Here is an 18,568-nt window from a genome sequence, read left to right as displayed (position 1 = left end):
CCGCCAATATTTTTCAACGTTTGCTACGGACAAATATTTGTACAGGGAAAAGTTTTATGAAACATGCTTTGCACTTTCCACAATTTTTTTTTTTATAAAAATTTACAAATTCAAGGATTTCTCGCGAGAGTTACGAGTATAAGTCTTACTGGTTTGTAAAAAAAGAAAGGAAAAACCGTCTATTTGTTAGTTCATACAATTCTTTTCGAATTGTAATTGTAAAACACTAAGCATAATGTGCTGAATGTGTTAAGCATAATAATATATATATATATATATATTTATGTAATAAATACGAGTGAATACAAGGTGTTTCAAATGGACGGAGAAAAGAATTTATAATATCGAGGTTGAATTTACAATATTACTCAGAACCTCCGCTATTTGATTTGCATTTGAAAAATTAAAATCTTGCAAATATATTGAAACGACAGAGAAAGGTCGAACGATATGTACACTGCGTTGCTCTCTTCGAATCATATTCTGCTAGATATATATATTTTTTATTAATTAAACATGTTTCATTATACAGGGACGTAACTAAGTCGAAAATATAGAATAAAATCTTTTTTTAATTTTTTTTTTAATTTTTCCATCGAGACAACGATCTACAGTGAGATCCGTTATAACGAGACGCGATAAAGTGCACGCGTACCGAGCGAAAATTCAAAGTCGATTTTCTCGAAAACAAAGCCTCGAACGAAAAATTTTTATTCTATATTTTCGACTTCTTTTTTCGCGTAGAATCGCCACCTTTCCGCTTGTACCACCAGTTACCAACCACCCTGTGTAATCCATTACTTATTCAGTATATGAATCTAAAGATAGCTTCTCACAGTAACCATCCATCCTAGCGAAAGTATTAAAAATCTGCACAATGTACAACGTACACTGTTTGGAAAGAAAAAAAGGAACATTGGCGTTCGCAGTAAGAAACGACGATCGACTTTGTTTTCTCGTAGCAACAGTGGCCGATGAGGCAAATTGGCGCGTTTGATCGAATAGGTAGACAATTACACGGCTGGTAATAAGCAGTATAATAAATGGTGATCAAACAAACCGGCTTCAAAGGCGTTGCCAGGCTCTTTCAAGAGAAATCCCGGAGTTCCGGTAACGCGGTATCAAAGAGCTCCGGGAATTTCATCCGAAGTTCCCTTTCTTCTTTTGCATCGGGCCCGGGCTCGTTATCCCTACAAAGTGCGGCCTAGCAGGGTGTGAAAGAGAAGCCTGAAAAATCTGGCCGCATCCGCGGGGGAAAAGCAAACTTTTACGCCGACGCGGTTTATAATTCCGTCGTCGCGTTAGCGGCAAACTCAATTAACAGATTTTACATTGTCGCGTCGCAGGAGAATCGTAACGGGGCCAACGGAATTTCGTTTCCTTGCCGCTGCACCACTGAAAAATAACCGTACCGTTGCGTAACGGAAACCAGGAAAGATTCCTTTAGCTTTGTGGATCAGCGTAAAGAAAATCTTCAGAGAAACGTATGTTGATTCTTCAAGTAGCTTAAAGCGAAATCCTTGTTTTTACGAAAGGTACATTTATATATTGGCGCATAGTTCTGCTTGAAAGTATTTATGGAGATATCCGCTGTTTTCAATTCAATTTTAGTATTTGCAATTGGATTACGAACTCTCCACGATATATGTATTTGTGTACCGGGTGGTATATTTTTTTAACACACGATGGGCCGAGAATTGTAGTAACGACAGTCGAAATCAAGAAGTGCTCTTCGTTTAAGTTCTTGGAGAATTAATTTGAACGATTACGAAGTTACAGGCTGAAATTGATGATATCGAGTTGATAATCCACTAACAGAGGAAGAGCTCTATCTATTTAAACGTTGCTACATTTTTAATAAGAATAAATCTCATCGCATTTACATTTACAAGAATTAGGATCCATATAATTGAAAATTATTCTTATCGATATGTAATTTCAGAAATGTAGAAGCTTCTCATTAAAGAGGAAGCCGGTTAACAAGTTCAAATAATCGAATCTCTATCGATATCGGAAACAAAATCGGATATCTTCTTTAATTCAACGAAAAATTTCCACAAAAGTCGCATTCTACCTGCTAACTATATTTCATCGAAAAAAGTATCCCTAATCGCGGAAGTAACAGGGACAAGCCCAATATTTTGTTCAAAATGAGCTCACAAATCGCTCTGGTATTTTGTGCTCAACAATGGATCGTAAATTGCAGCTAATTAACGGTGTCCAATATCGCACCGCGTACGATACATTAACGTGAGAAAAGTGGTAAAATAGCCGGGACAATGCGAAATATTTTTCGCGGTACGTCCGTGTGTATTTTAATCGTCCCATTGAAACTGGACTGATTAAAATCGACGTAACAAAATTGCGAGCGAAGTTTAGGAAAACGTTCGATTTTCGAAACGATCGTCGTCTGCGGGCTATGATTAAACGCAGTGGCGAAATCGAATGGAAACGAAGGACATACGTTCACAAAGCGACAGAAACCGTACACCATCGTCTTCGAGCTCTAATTTGCTGTTCTCGTTTTGTCGTTCGAAACGATCTTTGACGGGATGCGAGAGCGGAGACCCTTTGAGGGTAAGCAGGGATATGTGGGACGATGGCAAAGTAAACCCGTATCCATCATTTCCTTTTCTTCTCTTTTTTTTTCCTTCTTTTTTCTATAGCGATTAAGAAAAATATTTTGATACGAATGACGTATGAGTGCGTGATTGACACTGAGATTATCAAACTCAACAAAATGATTGGTATTAAATGTTTTCTATTTGTAATTACCGAAAACGTCAGTGTTTACCTTTATTGAGATAGCAATACGGTTACATACACTCGTCTATTTTTACCATATTGCTGTAATTCAAATTAATTATGTGTAATGTATTTAATATTTAGATAGCTAGTTCTAGAATTAATTTTTGTCTCGATAAGAAAGGTGCGGTTGAGAAGTGTGTTTCGTTATTAAAGAATGCGAAAAAATAGTTATACGAAGAAATCTGGATAATATAATATTTTAATTGTATACATACAATGATAAAAGATTAATAAACTCTACAATCGTTACTAGAATATTTATTTTATTTAACAGAACACCTCCAACATATATCGTCTTTACGTATTGTATTATAGGGTTATATCTGTCTCTGTTATTATTTTCGTTTATTATTTTATCTTTGTGAACCATTAATTACGCGATGAAAGCAAACGAATATCGTTATAATCCTTTTGTCTCATAACGAAACAAGTGGTATTCATCAAATTTCAAGTACTTTTTAATATCGTTTCATAAATCTTTTCGTTCGAAATACATAATATAAATAAAACGACAGCGTTAAATAAATTTTTCGTCTTTTCCTCTTCCCTCCACGCTAGAATTAATTAAAATCCAGGTTTTAATTATTCTTTCATAAAAATTATCATCATAGGTTTGAATCTACATGATTCTAAGCATCTGATGGCAAAAATGACGCAGAACACGCCAGTGGGGTATTTAAATGAAAAAATGCAGGATGATAACATCGAAATTACCGCGATGTGAAATTAATTCAGCTCCGCGAAGCGCGGCGAACGAGAAGCTAATTATTAGAAATTCGCCTTTGTTCCTAATTAACTCATATTGCTTTTCCTTCGTTTCGGGCGAAATTGTTGGCGAGGATACGATCAACGTTCAAGAACAATTCGTCGGCTTAATGATGCTTGTATTTTGACGCTTAATTACCGAAGGAAGTGCAGTACGTGTAAAGTTAATGATTTCCGGAATTCGATGATCAGTTTAAATACGTACGCGAATATTCAAATAAGAAATCCTGCAACACGTTCGTTTCTTTTAATTGTACATGGCGAAATGAATCAAAGTTTTGATTTTCACGCATATTATTTAAAACGTAGAAATATAAGAGAATTCTGAGAATCGAAAGATTGAAAGATCTGCAGAGTACGCGGCGCGATAATAAACAGCTTCGAATCGACGACGACTTCCTTAAGCTGAAAATGTCGATAATGTCAATTTATGTCAATCGAGCAAGAGACATCCCATCGGTTATGTCAATTGCGTTTCATGACGTTGACCTTGGCACGATCAATATGTTTTTTATCGTGCCAAAGGTAAACGTCAGAGCTAAGCTAAAATTCAAAATGTTAATTTAAAAAATTCTGTCGTTCTATTTATGACGTTAAAGAATGATGCAACGATATAGAAGAGCGTAATTTTACTTACCAACGTAAACTATTTTTATTTCGACGTATTTTTACATTTTTACACTTTTTCTCTTACAACAAAGAGAAGACGGACATTTTTCTCTTAATAAGAACAAACAATATAAAACGAAGCGAAACTGTCGTTGCATCAAAATTAGCAGTAAATGTGGAATAATAACGATGATTTGATAGTATGTATATAGCCATAGTTATGGTATTTCTCAACGTGCGGTAAAGCGCTATTTATGGAAACGATATTTTAGTTGGTAGATGCTCGATTAACTAAACTCCTGCCGATTGAATCCACTTATCCGAACGTGAACTCCCATTATATTTGAACGAGAAGTCACATAGGTGGAGGGAATCGGTAAACTCCTGCTACATGAACTCCAGTTATACGAACTGTTTGTCCCACGACGGATTCAGATAAATGGAGTTCTATCGTAACTGTATATTCCGCTAATATATGTAATAATATTCAGTATCGTAGCTAATATTCGCACAATCGAAATGTACTCAAACATTTAGAGTTTGACGTAAAATTAAAGAACCATTTTCTTTCATTCAAATAAAAGTACCTGTTCCTTTTCCTCCTCTTACGTCTTTCCTCGTTTTTAACGATTTCACCTATCGATATATTCATGTACGATCGTTCTGATACCATCGTTGAAAGCTATTCTTTCTTGCAAATTTTATCAAATTCTCGCGGTTGCATGCTGTTGCTCGTTTTCAAGACTAGCGTCGGTGGAAGAAAATTCGTAACGCTAACGAATTTTCCTTGCATCAACGGCGTAATATTATAGTCAAGCATCGAAAACGAATATTTCGTATACTTACTAGTCGTTATTAACAATGCACCAGAGATTGCACCGCTGCTTACGATAATTTTCGCGAGAAAAATAAACGGACGGCCGGCTATACAAAATATGCGGCGTAAGCAGCGTAACACGGTAGCAATTAAAATCACTTTCACTGCGCGAGGATGAAGCTCGCTTTAAGAGGTGCACTTTAATCGAGAAACATTAAGCTCCGACCGGATTAACTCGGAAGAAAAGAACGCGGCGAGATCGCCCCTTATTACGCGCTACGGGATGGTTTTTTCACGGTGGAAAAAAATCTGGCTCGGCGTTTCTCGCCGTTTTCGCCCGCGGCAAATAAAATCACACCTATTAACTGCGTCAGGTTTAACGAAAATTTAAAGGGCGCAGAGCAAGGTTTTTGGATCTTTGTTTCGCGCCTCCGAGACGGATTTGCGTGTTATATTCAGCAGCTTGGCTACGGAGAAAGACTGGGCATCCACCATGTTGAAAGTCAACCGTTCCAGCTACGTTTTCCAACGGGGGTAAAAGAGAAAGCGAGCGCTTCTGTGCGCCAACGATACGAGGAAAATGAGAGAAACGACGCGAGGGTTGGAAAGTAATCCCCAGTTGCTTAGAGGCGTTTGCATACTTCGCGAATATACCTTTCGTGAATGCATCACGTGCGTCGTACGACGCATTTTGAAATTTGAGCAGAACCGTAACGAAATCACGCTATCACGATCATACTGGTTAAGTTTGAGATTTAACTGGAAATGCACATATCGTACGCATCGTATAACGCGTTTAGAAACATTAGCACTGTAATGAGATACGATTGTCACGATCATATTGATCAAGTTAGAAACTATTGGGTTGGCAACTAAGTCAATACAACCTAATGACAAAATCCGTAATCACTTATTTGCCACCCAATACATATTGTACGTATCGTACAAAACGTTCGAAATCTCCTTAGCACTGTAACGAGGCACGATTGTCACGATTGTCACGATTACGGTGGAAAAATTTGAAATTAATTTTCAAATTGCATATTTCAGAATGTTTTATAAAATACGTGTACGATCATGTACGTAATACGACGTTTTAAATGTCAATGTATAATACGTTTTGCACGATGCACAAAATATATAGTTTTTCAGGTTGGTTTTTCTTTTTTTTAATTTTACCAATATAACCACGACAGTCGTGTCTCGTTGCAGTGCTAATGAAATTTCGAAACGTTTTATGTAATGCGTTTTCCGTGGCAATTGTTAAAATTGTTACTTTCCACTGTGCCTTTAATAGCCGAGTTTCTCGAAGAAATTTTCCGCTCTCAGCGCTCTCCGCCGGGAAACCGCGATTAAAAAAACGTTTCTTACGTGGTCGCGCGTGCGCGTAAACCGGATATACATGGAAGATGGGAGTTACGGATGTCGAGTTGAGACGCTGGTCTTCGCGCGACTTTCCAATTACCAGAGTTCGTTGCTTCCGGAGGAACTGCTGCTTTTATGACCGCGGGAATTATCGTTATAGAAGAGCGTAATTCTTGGAGAACGAATGATCGCGAGGTTTTAAACTGAAAGTTTAGTTTGTTCGTTTTGTTGGTATCCTTCTGTCAGGGAGTTTGAGGGAATTTATAGCGTAAAATAAGAATTTGTAATCATATTTGCGAAGGAATTAATCATTAGATCGGTGCAAATGATATAATCAGGTAAAACTGACGATTGCCAGAATTCTAAAACGCACGATTTCGAATCAAAGAAGAGGTCTATCGATTTTGAATTAAAGAAGAAAGAGCTTCCGATATTACAGGCCAACGTAATACAACCTATTAGCTAATTTGCCAATTAAAATTCACATTATCTTCTATCTCGAAAAGAGCCATACGAGGAGAAATTCATAATTCGAAAATGATTTAATCAAAAAAGCAACGGCCCGATGTTTCATCGATTGCCTTAGCCGCGCTGCTCCGCATAACAAATCAATGCTCGTCATCGTGCTCTGTTGGAGCTGGTGGCACGTCAGATTCACCGCACCGCTAGCACGAGCATTCGTTGGTTCGCTCTCAGCAGGAGGAATCGCCGGCAATAAAGCATTCTTAGTTTTTTGATGCTCATAGAGAGAAGCGGCAGGGATAACGGCGTCGCGTCTCAGGGGTGTCGTGCAGCCACTTTTACACCTTCAGCCGATTCACCACGAAAATTTGCATGGCCCTTGGTCGTGGTGGTTGGACCGCGACGAGAAAGGGGGCGTCGAGACGCGTCGAGGCGTTGGGTTCAACAGCAACGACGACATAGAGGAAGAGAAGGGGAGAGAAGACCGCGAGACTTAAGGGCTCTACTCGCATCGAATTCCAAGCGTGCTCGCGCTACCTGCCTGGAATATAGTCTCGTCATATTTCCGTCCGGCCACCCCCCCGTTTCTCTCTTTTCCCTCCTCTTCTCTTCTCTTCTCTTCTCTTCTCATCTTTTCTCATCTCTTTTCTCCTCTCTGTCCGCCTGACGCCTGAGCGATATTTTATTTGCAAAGCGGCTGCCTGCAGGTTGCCACTGCTTCTTCTTATCTTATGCGCGCAGGAATGTCTCCTTGCTAGCTTGAAGATTTCATGCTATCAAACGATGACAGCACCAGAAAGAGGAATAAAGAGAAGGAGAGGTACCGATCAAGTGAAATACATTTTGTTCGATTTTTACTTTCGATTCGTGTCGTTTGTCCGCTTCTTCGACGGTTTTATCTCTCGCCTTGTATCCTTGACCGTTTCCCTACGCCGCCGCCGCTCCCCTTTTTCTTCCCTTTTTCTTCCCTTTTTCTTCCCTTTTTCTTCCTCTTTCTCTTGGTGGAGAGACGCGCGTGCTTCGCCGCTCATTTAACGAGGCAAAATAGAACTTCAAACAGTTTTAATGGAATTTTGAATGCAAGCTCTCCTCTATAACGCGCCGCGGTCTTCGCGTCTTAAGGGAAATTTGGTAGTTTCATGGCTCGAAGGAGAGAATACCCGAAAGTCCCTAGACTTTTCCGTACACGGCAGCCAGTTTAATAGCTCGAAATTTTTTATATCGCTTTCGGTAGGCAGCTTGCTCGCGAAATTTCCCGTTTGTTTTCAGGTCGTAGGCCTTTCAAACGTGCTTCGTAAACTTGGAAAGAAATCTTTTCTTCGGGGCGGTTATTTATGCGGTACTTGGCTTGTTCGAAAGAACATATCGAAACAAGGAAAATTATGAGTTCTGAAAGGGAGTAAAAGATTATAAAATATGGAAAAATCAGCGATTCGTTCGATATTAATAGATATGTAAGTTCTATTCGATTCGAATCGAACATCTCGTTAAAACCTTTAACATTTACCAAGCGATTATTATTTCTGTTACGTAATTACGACGTTAATTGCTTTTAAAGATATTTCAATGGAAATTACGACGAGAAGAAGTACTGTCGGAATATTAAATAGCACTTAATATGAGTTACATTCTGTTGAAAGTGTTCTGACATTTCATTAGTATTAAAATTTCGTTAACTACAGACGACATTAATATGTATAAAACATGGAAACTTTTAATTGGTAAAATTCTATCTCATAAAAGTTCCTTCCATCTTTCGTTCCTCCTATCTATTTTCATTTTTACATCTTCATTTCCTATTCCACGAATCTTCCATCCCTGGAAAATTAAAAATAAAAACATATCACAGTGCAACTACGATTCTATTGCTATTCGTAGAATCACAATAATTAATTCATATACATTTTCTACAAAACATCGATACATTCATCCATTTTATCGTAATCCGATCCATCTGACGTTCGAACAATCTTTAACGTTACAAATTAATACAAGTCTTTACATCCGACGTGTTTCGCTTTTTTAAACAGTTACTGTATCAATCTTACCTACAGATCTTCGTTTTTTTGTAATATCCTCTACCAGATACGTACATAGGTTTGCACGTTTAATCATTTATCTTGCTTTACGCAATTTTCTTATATTCTCTTATCCTTCGATCTCTGTGTACACGCTATTTTTCGCATTTCCGTTTCTTTGTCGGCGTTGTTCCTTTTATTTCCTTCTTTTTCTATTCCTCATTTTTCATCCGTCTTCGTTGCCTTTCTTTAATCGCGCGCACGCGCGTGGGCCCTTTTTCGTATCTACTTTCTTTCTCATTAACTCTCCCCTCTGATCTTTCTTTTTGCTCTTGTTCAACTCGCTCGCTTACTCGTTTACTTATTCTTCGATCCATTCACTCGTTCGTTCTCATCGCGCTTTCATTTTTCTTTGTGTATGTGTTTGTGCTTCTCTCTCTTTCTCTCTCTTTCTTTCTCTCTCTCTCCGATCTCTCAAGCGGACGCGACGGTACAATGAATTATTTATGAATGGCACCCAGAAACAAGTCGAATCGATCACGCTCGAGGGACCCGGCGCCTTGATACATATCCGTGACTATTAATCTCATCGAGTTACTCACGAAAGGAAAAGTGATTAATTTCGTTGCAATGTCCCTGAGAATATTGGTGATCGGAATGTCTTTGATTAGAACCGGTCAAACTTTTCTGTCAAACGCTTTAAAGATTACAGGTACGGGATGAAGATGTAAATAGCCGAAGTGTTACCTCACGATATTCCCGTTTGCATATCGTTAAAAGCAATGTTAATTCCGCAATTTCGTACAGATATCTCTTTCACGCGGCTGATAAATTCTAACGGACCTGATTATTCGTATTTACAGCTTCGTTTCGTTTGTATTTATTTAGCCGTATTTATTTCTTTCCTGCGCGTGTAATTACGAAACTAACTTGCAAATGGAATTTTTCGATATTTGTATGGGTCCTTCGTAATTTACGACAAATTCAATTTATACGCGCCACCGAAATTGATCAACTCCGTGGAGGCGGCCCGAAGCTGCACATTCGAAAAATGTATTTTCTACGGTATATTTACGATAAATTGAATTTTCACGCACGGAACGAAAATCGGTCAACTGCGCGTAGATCGAAAGATTAAAAACCCTAGGAACGAAGCGGTAACGTTAGGTTCGCTTCCGAAGGATTTGATTATCAACCAGCGACGCGACGATACGTTTCGTTTAGTGCTCTATCTACGAAGGTGACGAGCGTCTCGTATAAAAATTCTCGACGTGCACCGAAACACGTCGATATAATCTACGCAGAATCGTATCGAAAATTCGAAATCCACGACAGCTCGCGTATTCCACGCGATTCATCGTTGAAGATTACATTTTGTGGAAATCGCGCGCGCGCCTCGTCGCGAACGCTTCCGAACCTCGGAGGTGGAATGTTAAACGAAAGAATCGCAGCTGCGACTAACCGTGGAGAAATTTTCGACCGACTGGGAAATCACATCTATAAGCAATGACTGGAAACGCGTTCAGTGCTCGGTATGCCGGGTCGAAACGAAAGGCGATATATACAGAGGAACAGCGAGAACGACGAAGAAGTAGTAGCATCCTTCGAGCTAGCAGTAGGAAGTAGAAAGACGTTGATGTTTCACAGGTCGTACGATGTACGTTGCTGTTTTCTCGAGGTTCTCTCGCATGGGTAACGATGCGGAGCATAAAATGCAGCACAGAAATACTGTAAGGAGGTCCTCGTCGTACGGTGTCGTCGGATGTTTCAACGGAATAATAAAACGCGCAACCTTCCCTTTCCTCTCATTTTTTCCCATCGTTCTATCCACTTTTCTTCGCCACCACGCTCCACTTTCTTCCTGTCTCGACGGATAACTTAATTTTATTCTTTTCCTATCTTTCTCCTTCCTTCATCGATCGTCGAGCTTTGTCTCGCCGAACGTTTTCTCCAGGTTCAATTTGTCCGAAATCTCTAACCTCGTCGAGATGAACGCGAACAATAATATGCACGATGTTTATGCAACGATGATATCGTTCCGTAAGTTTGGCATCGCGCGTGCAATTTTGCTTTCTATGAAAATTACGCGTCTATGCTTGTCGAGATGAACGCGAAGAACAATACGGAGAATGTCCATCGAACGATTTACTACTCTTCTGCGTTTGGGACATTGGCTTTTGACGAGGCAAAAGATGGAAGGACGTTTTATGATGGTAAAAAATTAGATAATCGTACCTGCGAAAGAGAGGAGGTTCGTGCACGAGCAGATGAAAGTCGTTTTCGGAGCAGACTTCACGGTCACGATGGTGAACCGCGCATTTAAAGCTTCTAGTTCGTTTGCCACTCATCTGTAACAGAGATAATTAATTATTATTGATCGTTGCTCGAAGTCAGTATTTTAAAAAACATAGGTCTGTTGCGGGTTAATAATCGATAAATTTACAGCAACGTTTAGATCTATTGGAAGAGAAAGAGAAATTCATATCCAAAAGTACGAAGGTTTGTTACTACGAGCGACGAGTCGACTATAAATTTATAGCCCATTTAAAAAAGTTCTTAATTTTTGTTTATTTACTCAAATTACCCAGAAATGCGGCTACCTTGTCATTCGTAAAAGTACAAAAACTGATATCCTACGTGCAAATGTCGAAGAACGTGTCAACGTATCATAATAAATTATATCTCGTTGCATAATCTGTACTGTTTTCCTCGATAAAAATGTCCTGTCCAGAAGTTTTCCATTTTCCAAGGTATATTCAAATATTCGAAGCTTCCCATGATTTTTACTTCTCGAGTAAAGTTACATCGCACCGTTACGAAATAATAATGAAATATTTTGTATCGAATAGAGAAAAACAAGGGTAGCAAAAATGGCAGCATGTTCATTTCAATTTATTTACCAGCCACAAACGTATCCGAAACTGTAAGAACCATAAGAGCGACATAACCGACTTTATGGAGTAGAAGGGAGCACGTCGATGTTTCAGAGAATCTCGTGGCATCAAGGATGCACACGCGCCATTATCGTAGAAAAATGTCGAAAGGACAAGATCCGACGGAACGATCGATTTGACGGGAAGTCAACGACACAAAAGGTGGCTGCAGTTCTTGGCACGATCCTTTGGAAGGAAGCTCGACTCGACGCTGCTCGAGCTGCGGTGTCTGATATTTGGATCAGGATCCGTTAACGCGGTTAGGCAAATGCGAGCAGGAACGCTAGCAAACTCCTTCAGCTAAGTCGTGTACATAGAACGGCCCTGTACCACGAAGACACGAACAAACATCCACAAACACGAGTACCGTCTTACGCGTGCAGTTTGTACCAATGTAGAAGGAAGAGAGTGTGTGCACAGTGGCGTAAGAGCTTCCTACATTACTATCCATCGACCATGGAACCCGCTCGCTATCGTATTTACTGGTGCACGATAGTTGTTTTAGGCTACGAGACCTGTGGGCCAATGAATTTCTCGTCAATGTCGCGAATAATTTAAGTAGAACGATAATCGTTCGTCGAAGAAAAGGATACGAAGGAGAAGCATATGAACGAAGGATGAAGTGATCCGACTATCTGCCTTTTTTTTACGATTGTACGAAGAAACTACTGCGGACAAAGTTAAACTGTTTCTTTAAATAATAAACAATCTTTTCTCGCGTTTATTTATTTCGAAGATTCGAAGGTCGTTGGTATTTCCTTAGATAGAATCTTATGTATCTTTTTATACCGGTGGATGTGATTTTCTTTTCTCTATACAAATAATCTAAGTACGTAGAGAAGTTTAGAGAATAACTACATAAACAGTTACATAAGCTCGAAAGATATTTCGATTTTAACTTGATGAAATGCAGTAGTGCATGGAACGTAAAGGAAACGTAAACGTGAGAGTACCACTTTGCGCATTTCCTTCTCTTTCGTACGTCGAGTTGCACGAAATTAAGGTTAAAATATCATTTGATCTATTTTCAGCCACAAGCAGCTTAATACTCTTGTACAGGAGAATAAGAAAACGCATCAATTGATGGATAAAAAGGTATAGTACCCCTACGTCTAAGAACGTAGCGGTAGCCTTGGAATCTCGCGGAGAAACGACCTTGAGAAGAAATTCTTTCCACCGTTATGTGTGCCCCTTCAAGTAGTTTAACTTTGTCCTGAGAAGTTTTTTCCCAGACAATCGTACACAAGGCAGATATTTAAGCGATCTCATTCCGCCGAGACATACTGTACATGTATACTGTGTATGTACAACCTGTGTATGCGTAGAAAAAAGTTGAAGAAAAACTTTAGGAGCATACAGTACTCATCAAAACAAGCAAAAACGTCTTAATAAACATGGGTTCGCAAACCACTAGTTTCTGAGTTACGAGGTGTTTTTGCCAGTAGGACATTACCTTTACAACATATGTTCAATATGTCTCCCGTTCATTTCCACGCACACTTCTACACGTTTTCTCATAGAAGCGAGCATACTTTGAAAGATCTCTGGCGTTTCTTCTTATCACTCGGCAGTACTTTTTCGTTCGTTGTATCAACTCATTTAGCGAAGCAGCTGTTTTCCTATACGTCACACATTTATACGTTAAACTGCGAAACTAATAGTTTCTCGATTCACCTTTATTAACATCTCTTTGTTTTCCCCGTTTCTCGACCAGTACTACGTGTCAATTTTTTCCCTAACTTTTTGTACATCCATTCTGTACAACCTTTCGTACATTTTGTTATATCATTTCGTACTTTAGACGATGTACGATTTTCAGACATTGTTCGGATGGCAGCCTGACGCGTTCGATGCGAGAGGATCTCTAGGGTTGCTATCTTCTCCGACGAAAAAAATCGAAACAAGTTCTTTTATTTGCTTGAGAAATGGCTGGAACAGTTAGATCGTCGTCGATGAAATGTCACTTATTTGCGCTCGATAGTAGAAACGAAATACAACCGTACGTGTTTCTCTTCCTCGTTGAAACGTAGCTACGATAAATGTGGATTTCTTATTAAAATAGAACGTAAATCATGTTCTTATGTGTATGTAGGTAGATGCTGGTACACGTTAAATCGGTGCGAAATTTCGGAGAATTTTCCAAGGCGGCGACAGTGCGCGGTGATGGGCCGAAACAAAGCACGATGGAGCGAGTTCTGGCTGCGCGGAGAACCAGCTGCCGGAAGCCGCAGTGTTTCTTGCTCGTTTGATTGCCAAAAAGAAGCGGTCGCGGAGGAAGAACAGCGGCAAGGGTGCACGCCGATGAACTTCGTGGAACGTCTAGCCGGCCAAGAGAATTAAATTTGCCGTTGCCGTGGAATCGGTATTCCTATTTGCCACGCCTCGGAGCGTATCCCTTGTCCTTTCTGCTTCTTTTTTCACCATTTCGTTTTGTATCCCCCAGAAAAATTTTTTTACCTCTTAATGACCAATAAATTGGCGTCGTATAATGGTTGATCTCGTGATTTAAACGTCCATTCGTAAGATACTGTACGTATGAAAATTGGATCGCGTTAGTTGATCACCAGCGGCGTAACACATTGATATCTGTTAAATTATTTACTTAATTTATCGCTCAATATTCACATTCATATTCGTATCCTTAATATTTTATTTCATTTAGTCGATTATTTTAATGTTAATAAGTTTCTTAAGAAAAAGATATGTTATATCTTTATGGTTGTCAGGTGATTATAATTATGAAAATAGGTTTAATAATCGTCAGCGGTAAACGAGAGAAAAATCTATACGTTAAAGAATCAAGAGTCCCTGTAATCTTAGTTTAGTCTGGTAAAACGATCAACATCGTAAAATTAATCTTCAAACTTGCATTCGTAATTAAACCGCAGATAAAATCCTACCGCTGTAAAATTACCGCCGTTAATCAAGCTGATCCCTTTTCTCGCTAAAAAAAGACAAATTAAACACTTAGGAAATCTGGCCAATGCATTTACAAATCTCCTTTAATCAACCGGCGTACCTCGTACTTTTTAACTCACTTTCGTAATTTCCACTAATTTCCAAGATCAAAGACGAAGAATAGGGTATAGTGGTATAGCGTAATCGTAGGACAGTTCGGACGATAATGAAAAGGTGGCAGATCGTCGTTTGCCTTTAAATATCCGTTGGTCACGTGTTACATCTAGGAAGGTTTTACCGCGCAATGAAGCAGCGGAGATTCGTTGCCAGCCAGTGTCCGGCTAAGTAAGTAAATCTTCGACGTGAATTTACGGTCCCGGAGGGAGTCGGTTCGTGTGTCTCGTCGCCGTGGCCGGGATCGATAGTATCGCAGAAGGAGCCCAAGGGCTCGTTCTATTAATCTCGATCGTTTGTTCGGAGTTTATCGCCGTGCAGCGATGTATCCAGGATATTTAGAAGAGCTTGGCCACGCTCGAAACACCAGAGAAGCTTTTTGCCGGCGACTTGTGGATTCTAGCATGAAATTTAATCTGTTGTTCGTCGCTTATCGCGAGGCTGGCAACCTTGCGAGCATCGTGTAAGATAAAACCATGGAACCGAGATAGAAAAGCGGAGTAAACGTGCTTACAGCGAGGCGCGCAATTTTAAAATCCATGGGTGTACAAAACGTAAACGTATAAATGTAGTTTGTCGTGCTTTTGGTTCTGCCGGATCAATCGGGAAAGTGCAACGCGTAACACGATTGATCTGAAAAACCAAAAGCGTGACAGCCATCGAGCATCGTGAAAGCTTAAAATCTGAAATAAACGCAGTTACCTGATTGCCAATGATATCAAAGTGGAAATTAAACAAACATAGTTTGCATCTTTTTCTACCATTGAAATACGAATAAACGAATAAACGTACAGCTTCAAACGTACCGACTTGTTTCCTATACGATGCAGCTAAACTAATTTTCTAGTCATATTTTCCCGAAACATATCCTTCATACTAATTAACAAATACCATTTTACGTAGCAATATTTTCTGTATCGTACAGAACCATCACTTTTCCCTAAAAATTACCTATTAAATTAAACCTACTCACCAAACTAACACTATAGTAAAGCTACGAAGAACTATAATACATAAAATAAAACTATAATAGAAAACTGCTCGTAGGTGGGAAAACCACGATGCTGAAAAGGCTATACGAGGAAAGATCGATACGCAGAGTTTGGACAAAGTCTGGATAACGTTGCTCAAGGCAAATGAGTTCGTGGAATGTCGGCGGTGCTGTGGTTTCAATCGGACGATAACAGAGATCGATGGGAAACGCGTGGTCCGACGCCTTCCGCCGAGGGATGGTCAATGAGGGGCGAGGTACGCGCACGGCTATTATAGCGCGAACATAGCAAACGCAGACCGACGAGTCAGCTCGTCGTAAACACGAGTACAACCGGCCAGTTTAATTCGATTAGGCCGCGATCATCGGACTGCTCGATCGCCCGGCAGCGAATTCCCTTGCTAACTTCGCGCTCTTGCGCGTTCCGCAATCTAATGACGGTCCTATAAACGATACTCGGCCAACCGGCACGGGTTGATAAACGCGTTGCATTCTTCAAATTGTACGGTCCACGAGTGAACACCGAAAATGCCGAGTTAGAATGTGAAATGCCAGGTGAAAATGAAAATTGTGTTTATACGTGGACGAGAAGATAACCGAGTTTTCTAATTGCTGTTTTTAAAACGTTTTATAGCTAACGATATTTGTCTTTTTAACGGTATTCGGAAAGATAAAACCGAGTCTTGCATGGCATTTACATCGTCGCGCTCGATGTAGGAAGATCGTGCGTATGTGCGTCGATGAGGATAACATCGGGTGTCTAGGTGGAATTTTTTGTATGTTTTGTGATTAATAGACAAGAACGTTTGTTGGACTACAGAGATATTTTCGTTGATATTTATACGTCTATAATTAGTAAACGAAGTCTGAAATGTAATCTTTCTCTACATTCTTTTACAAAATTTACATTTTTTACACCGAATCGCACAAGTCAGATAAATACAAGACGTTTTCTACGATTATTTTATCACGTTCGAACCTTTTCAAGCACAAATATAATCTTTTACTACGAGCCAGGTAATCCGTTTGTCGAAAAAGCGTCCAATTATTCGCCAACAAAGGAACAGTGGTAGAAGGGAAATGAAGAAAGTCGGGAAAAAGAAGGATAGGAAGAAGTAAGAGAATAAAAAGGGAGAAAGGCGCAATCAAGGTAGATATCCCCCGATCGTTTTAGGAAGATATGCCTGTACACGTAGGGGCGAATAAGAGACGCAATTCCCGTGGATCCAGTCACGTGTTCCAACCCCTAGGAGGGTACGGTAACACGTATACGCGCGGCTACATAGAGTGAATTTTCCGGAGCATTGTCGAGAAGCACGGCTCTATTCGATTTCGAATCGAATCGAATCGAATGAGCCTGGAGAAGGGGGTGGTTTGCAACGGACGAGCGGGAAACCGACGTTTGCGCGAGCCGGAGAATTTACCCCATTGGCCAGCCTAATGGCACGGATTTCATTATGCCGGGTTTACACGGGGCCGGGCCTACATTACGTGGCAAGTCGGCCCTCCGACCATTTGGAATGCAAAACTGTTGCCTGCGCAAATTTGCTTCCAGAGAATATTGGTCCGTGGAATGGTTTAATCGTGTTGACGGTCCCATGAGAAGAGCCTCGCCTCGTGAAATGTTAAAGGAGTCCACTGTATCGGCTGTCTTCCACTTTTCCCTAGAAAACTCCCGAGATGATATCGATCAATTATTTAAGACCAGGGCACGGAATAGAATTGCAACTGTAATTTTGTACTTTACATCCCCTAACGAAGCTTGTTCTTGTAAACGTAGGTCGTATAAATAGTTGCTTTGGGGAGAACAAGATCCTTTTTTATGAAAAAGCAAATCGTTTAATTATTCGAGATAGAAACTTGGGTACAGTTACGGTTATAATGCGTAATTCGTGGGTCCTGAACGAAGGTTAAAATGGCAAATTTCTTTTTCTTCTTTCTTTTTATAGAAGTAGAAATGTTTCGTACGTAGGTCTGAGATTGTCGAAAAAATTATGGCTTGATATTATTTCATATACGGTGGCGTGTGAAAGTTGCTGATTGAAAGTGGCGCGTGAAAGGATTTTAATTGTTCAACGTTGAGCCCAGGAATGTTGTATGTAGATGATACAGTGGAAGAAATACAAATGTAGGAAATTATTGGAAATAATATTAAAACGTTGGTAGATGGATTGTTTTTCTAGTTAAAACGAAGTTTTCGGGAAATTTCCCAACGTGTCAATGTAATCGCGTAATTCTGTAGAAACGAAGCTCCTATAATTCCGTAGTTACACTTTAATCCAATCGCGTGAAACACTCTGTATTTTCGACGTCTGCTCGTCCTTTATTTCTCCGCCAATAATCACACGAGAACAGCGGCAAGAAAAATAGTTCCTCAGGCGAAAGGGTAAATCGGAGATCGAGCGGGCCTCGTACAAGTTGAAGAACGTGCGAGATTTTTCAACGAGAAGGATATAGGGGCTTTTTTGCCTCCATTTCTCTCTCACGTTTATGGCTATGATCTCAAAGGAGGCACACATCATTTTTAGGTTTGAAATTAAGTTTGGCGAGATTCCAGCGTATCGACGTGAGAATCCCTCTCTTTCAGTACGCTCACGTGCAAACGTAATCCACTAGACGGTACGCTTAAAGCTTTCACGATAATTGGACTGGTTTATGCGGGCATAAACAACTCACGACAGATTTAGCCCATAAAATTTGATTAACATTTCTCTTTCATGGAATTAAT

The 18,568-nt window shown here is 39.9% G+C and overlaps 1 protein-coding gene across 1 annotated transcript in view; it reads right to left on the bottom strand.

Annotated features, from left to right (window-relative positions):
• stet (stem cell tumor) overlaps nucleotides 1-18,568 on the bottom strand; it is a 501,199-nt gene that overhangs the window by 154,859 nt on the left and 327,772 nt on the right. Inside the window, exon 5 of the mRNA XM_033326897.2 lies at nucleotides 11,080-11,192. Coding sequence (XP_033182788.1) covers nucleotides 11,080-11,192 — 113 coding nt within the window. The remainder of the gene's footprint in view (nucleotides 1-11,079; nucleotides 11,193-18,568) is intronic.

Source organism: Bombus vancouverensis, chromosome 4 (genome assembly GCF_051014615.1).
Source record: "Bombus vancouverensis nearcticus chromosome 4, iyBomVanc1_principal, whole genome shotgun sequence".
NCBI classification, from domain to species: Eukaryota; Metazoa; Arthropoda; class Insecta; order Hymenoptera; family Apidae; genus Bombus; species Bombus vancouverensis.
This window is presented reverse-complemented; position numbering and strand designations above follow the sequence as displayed.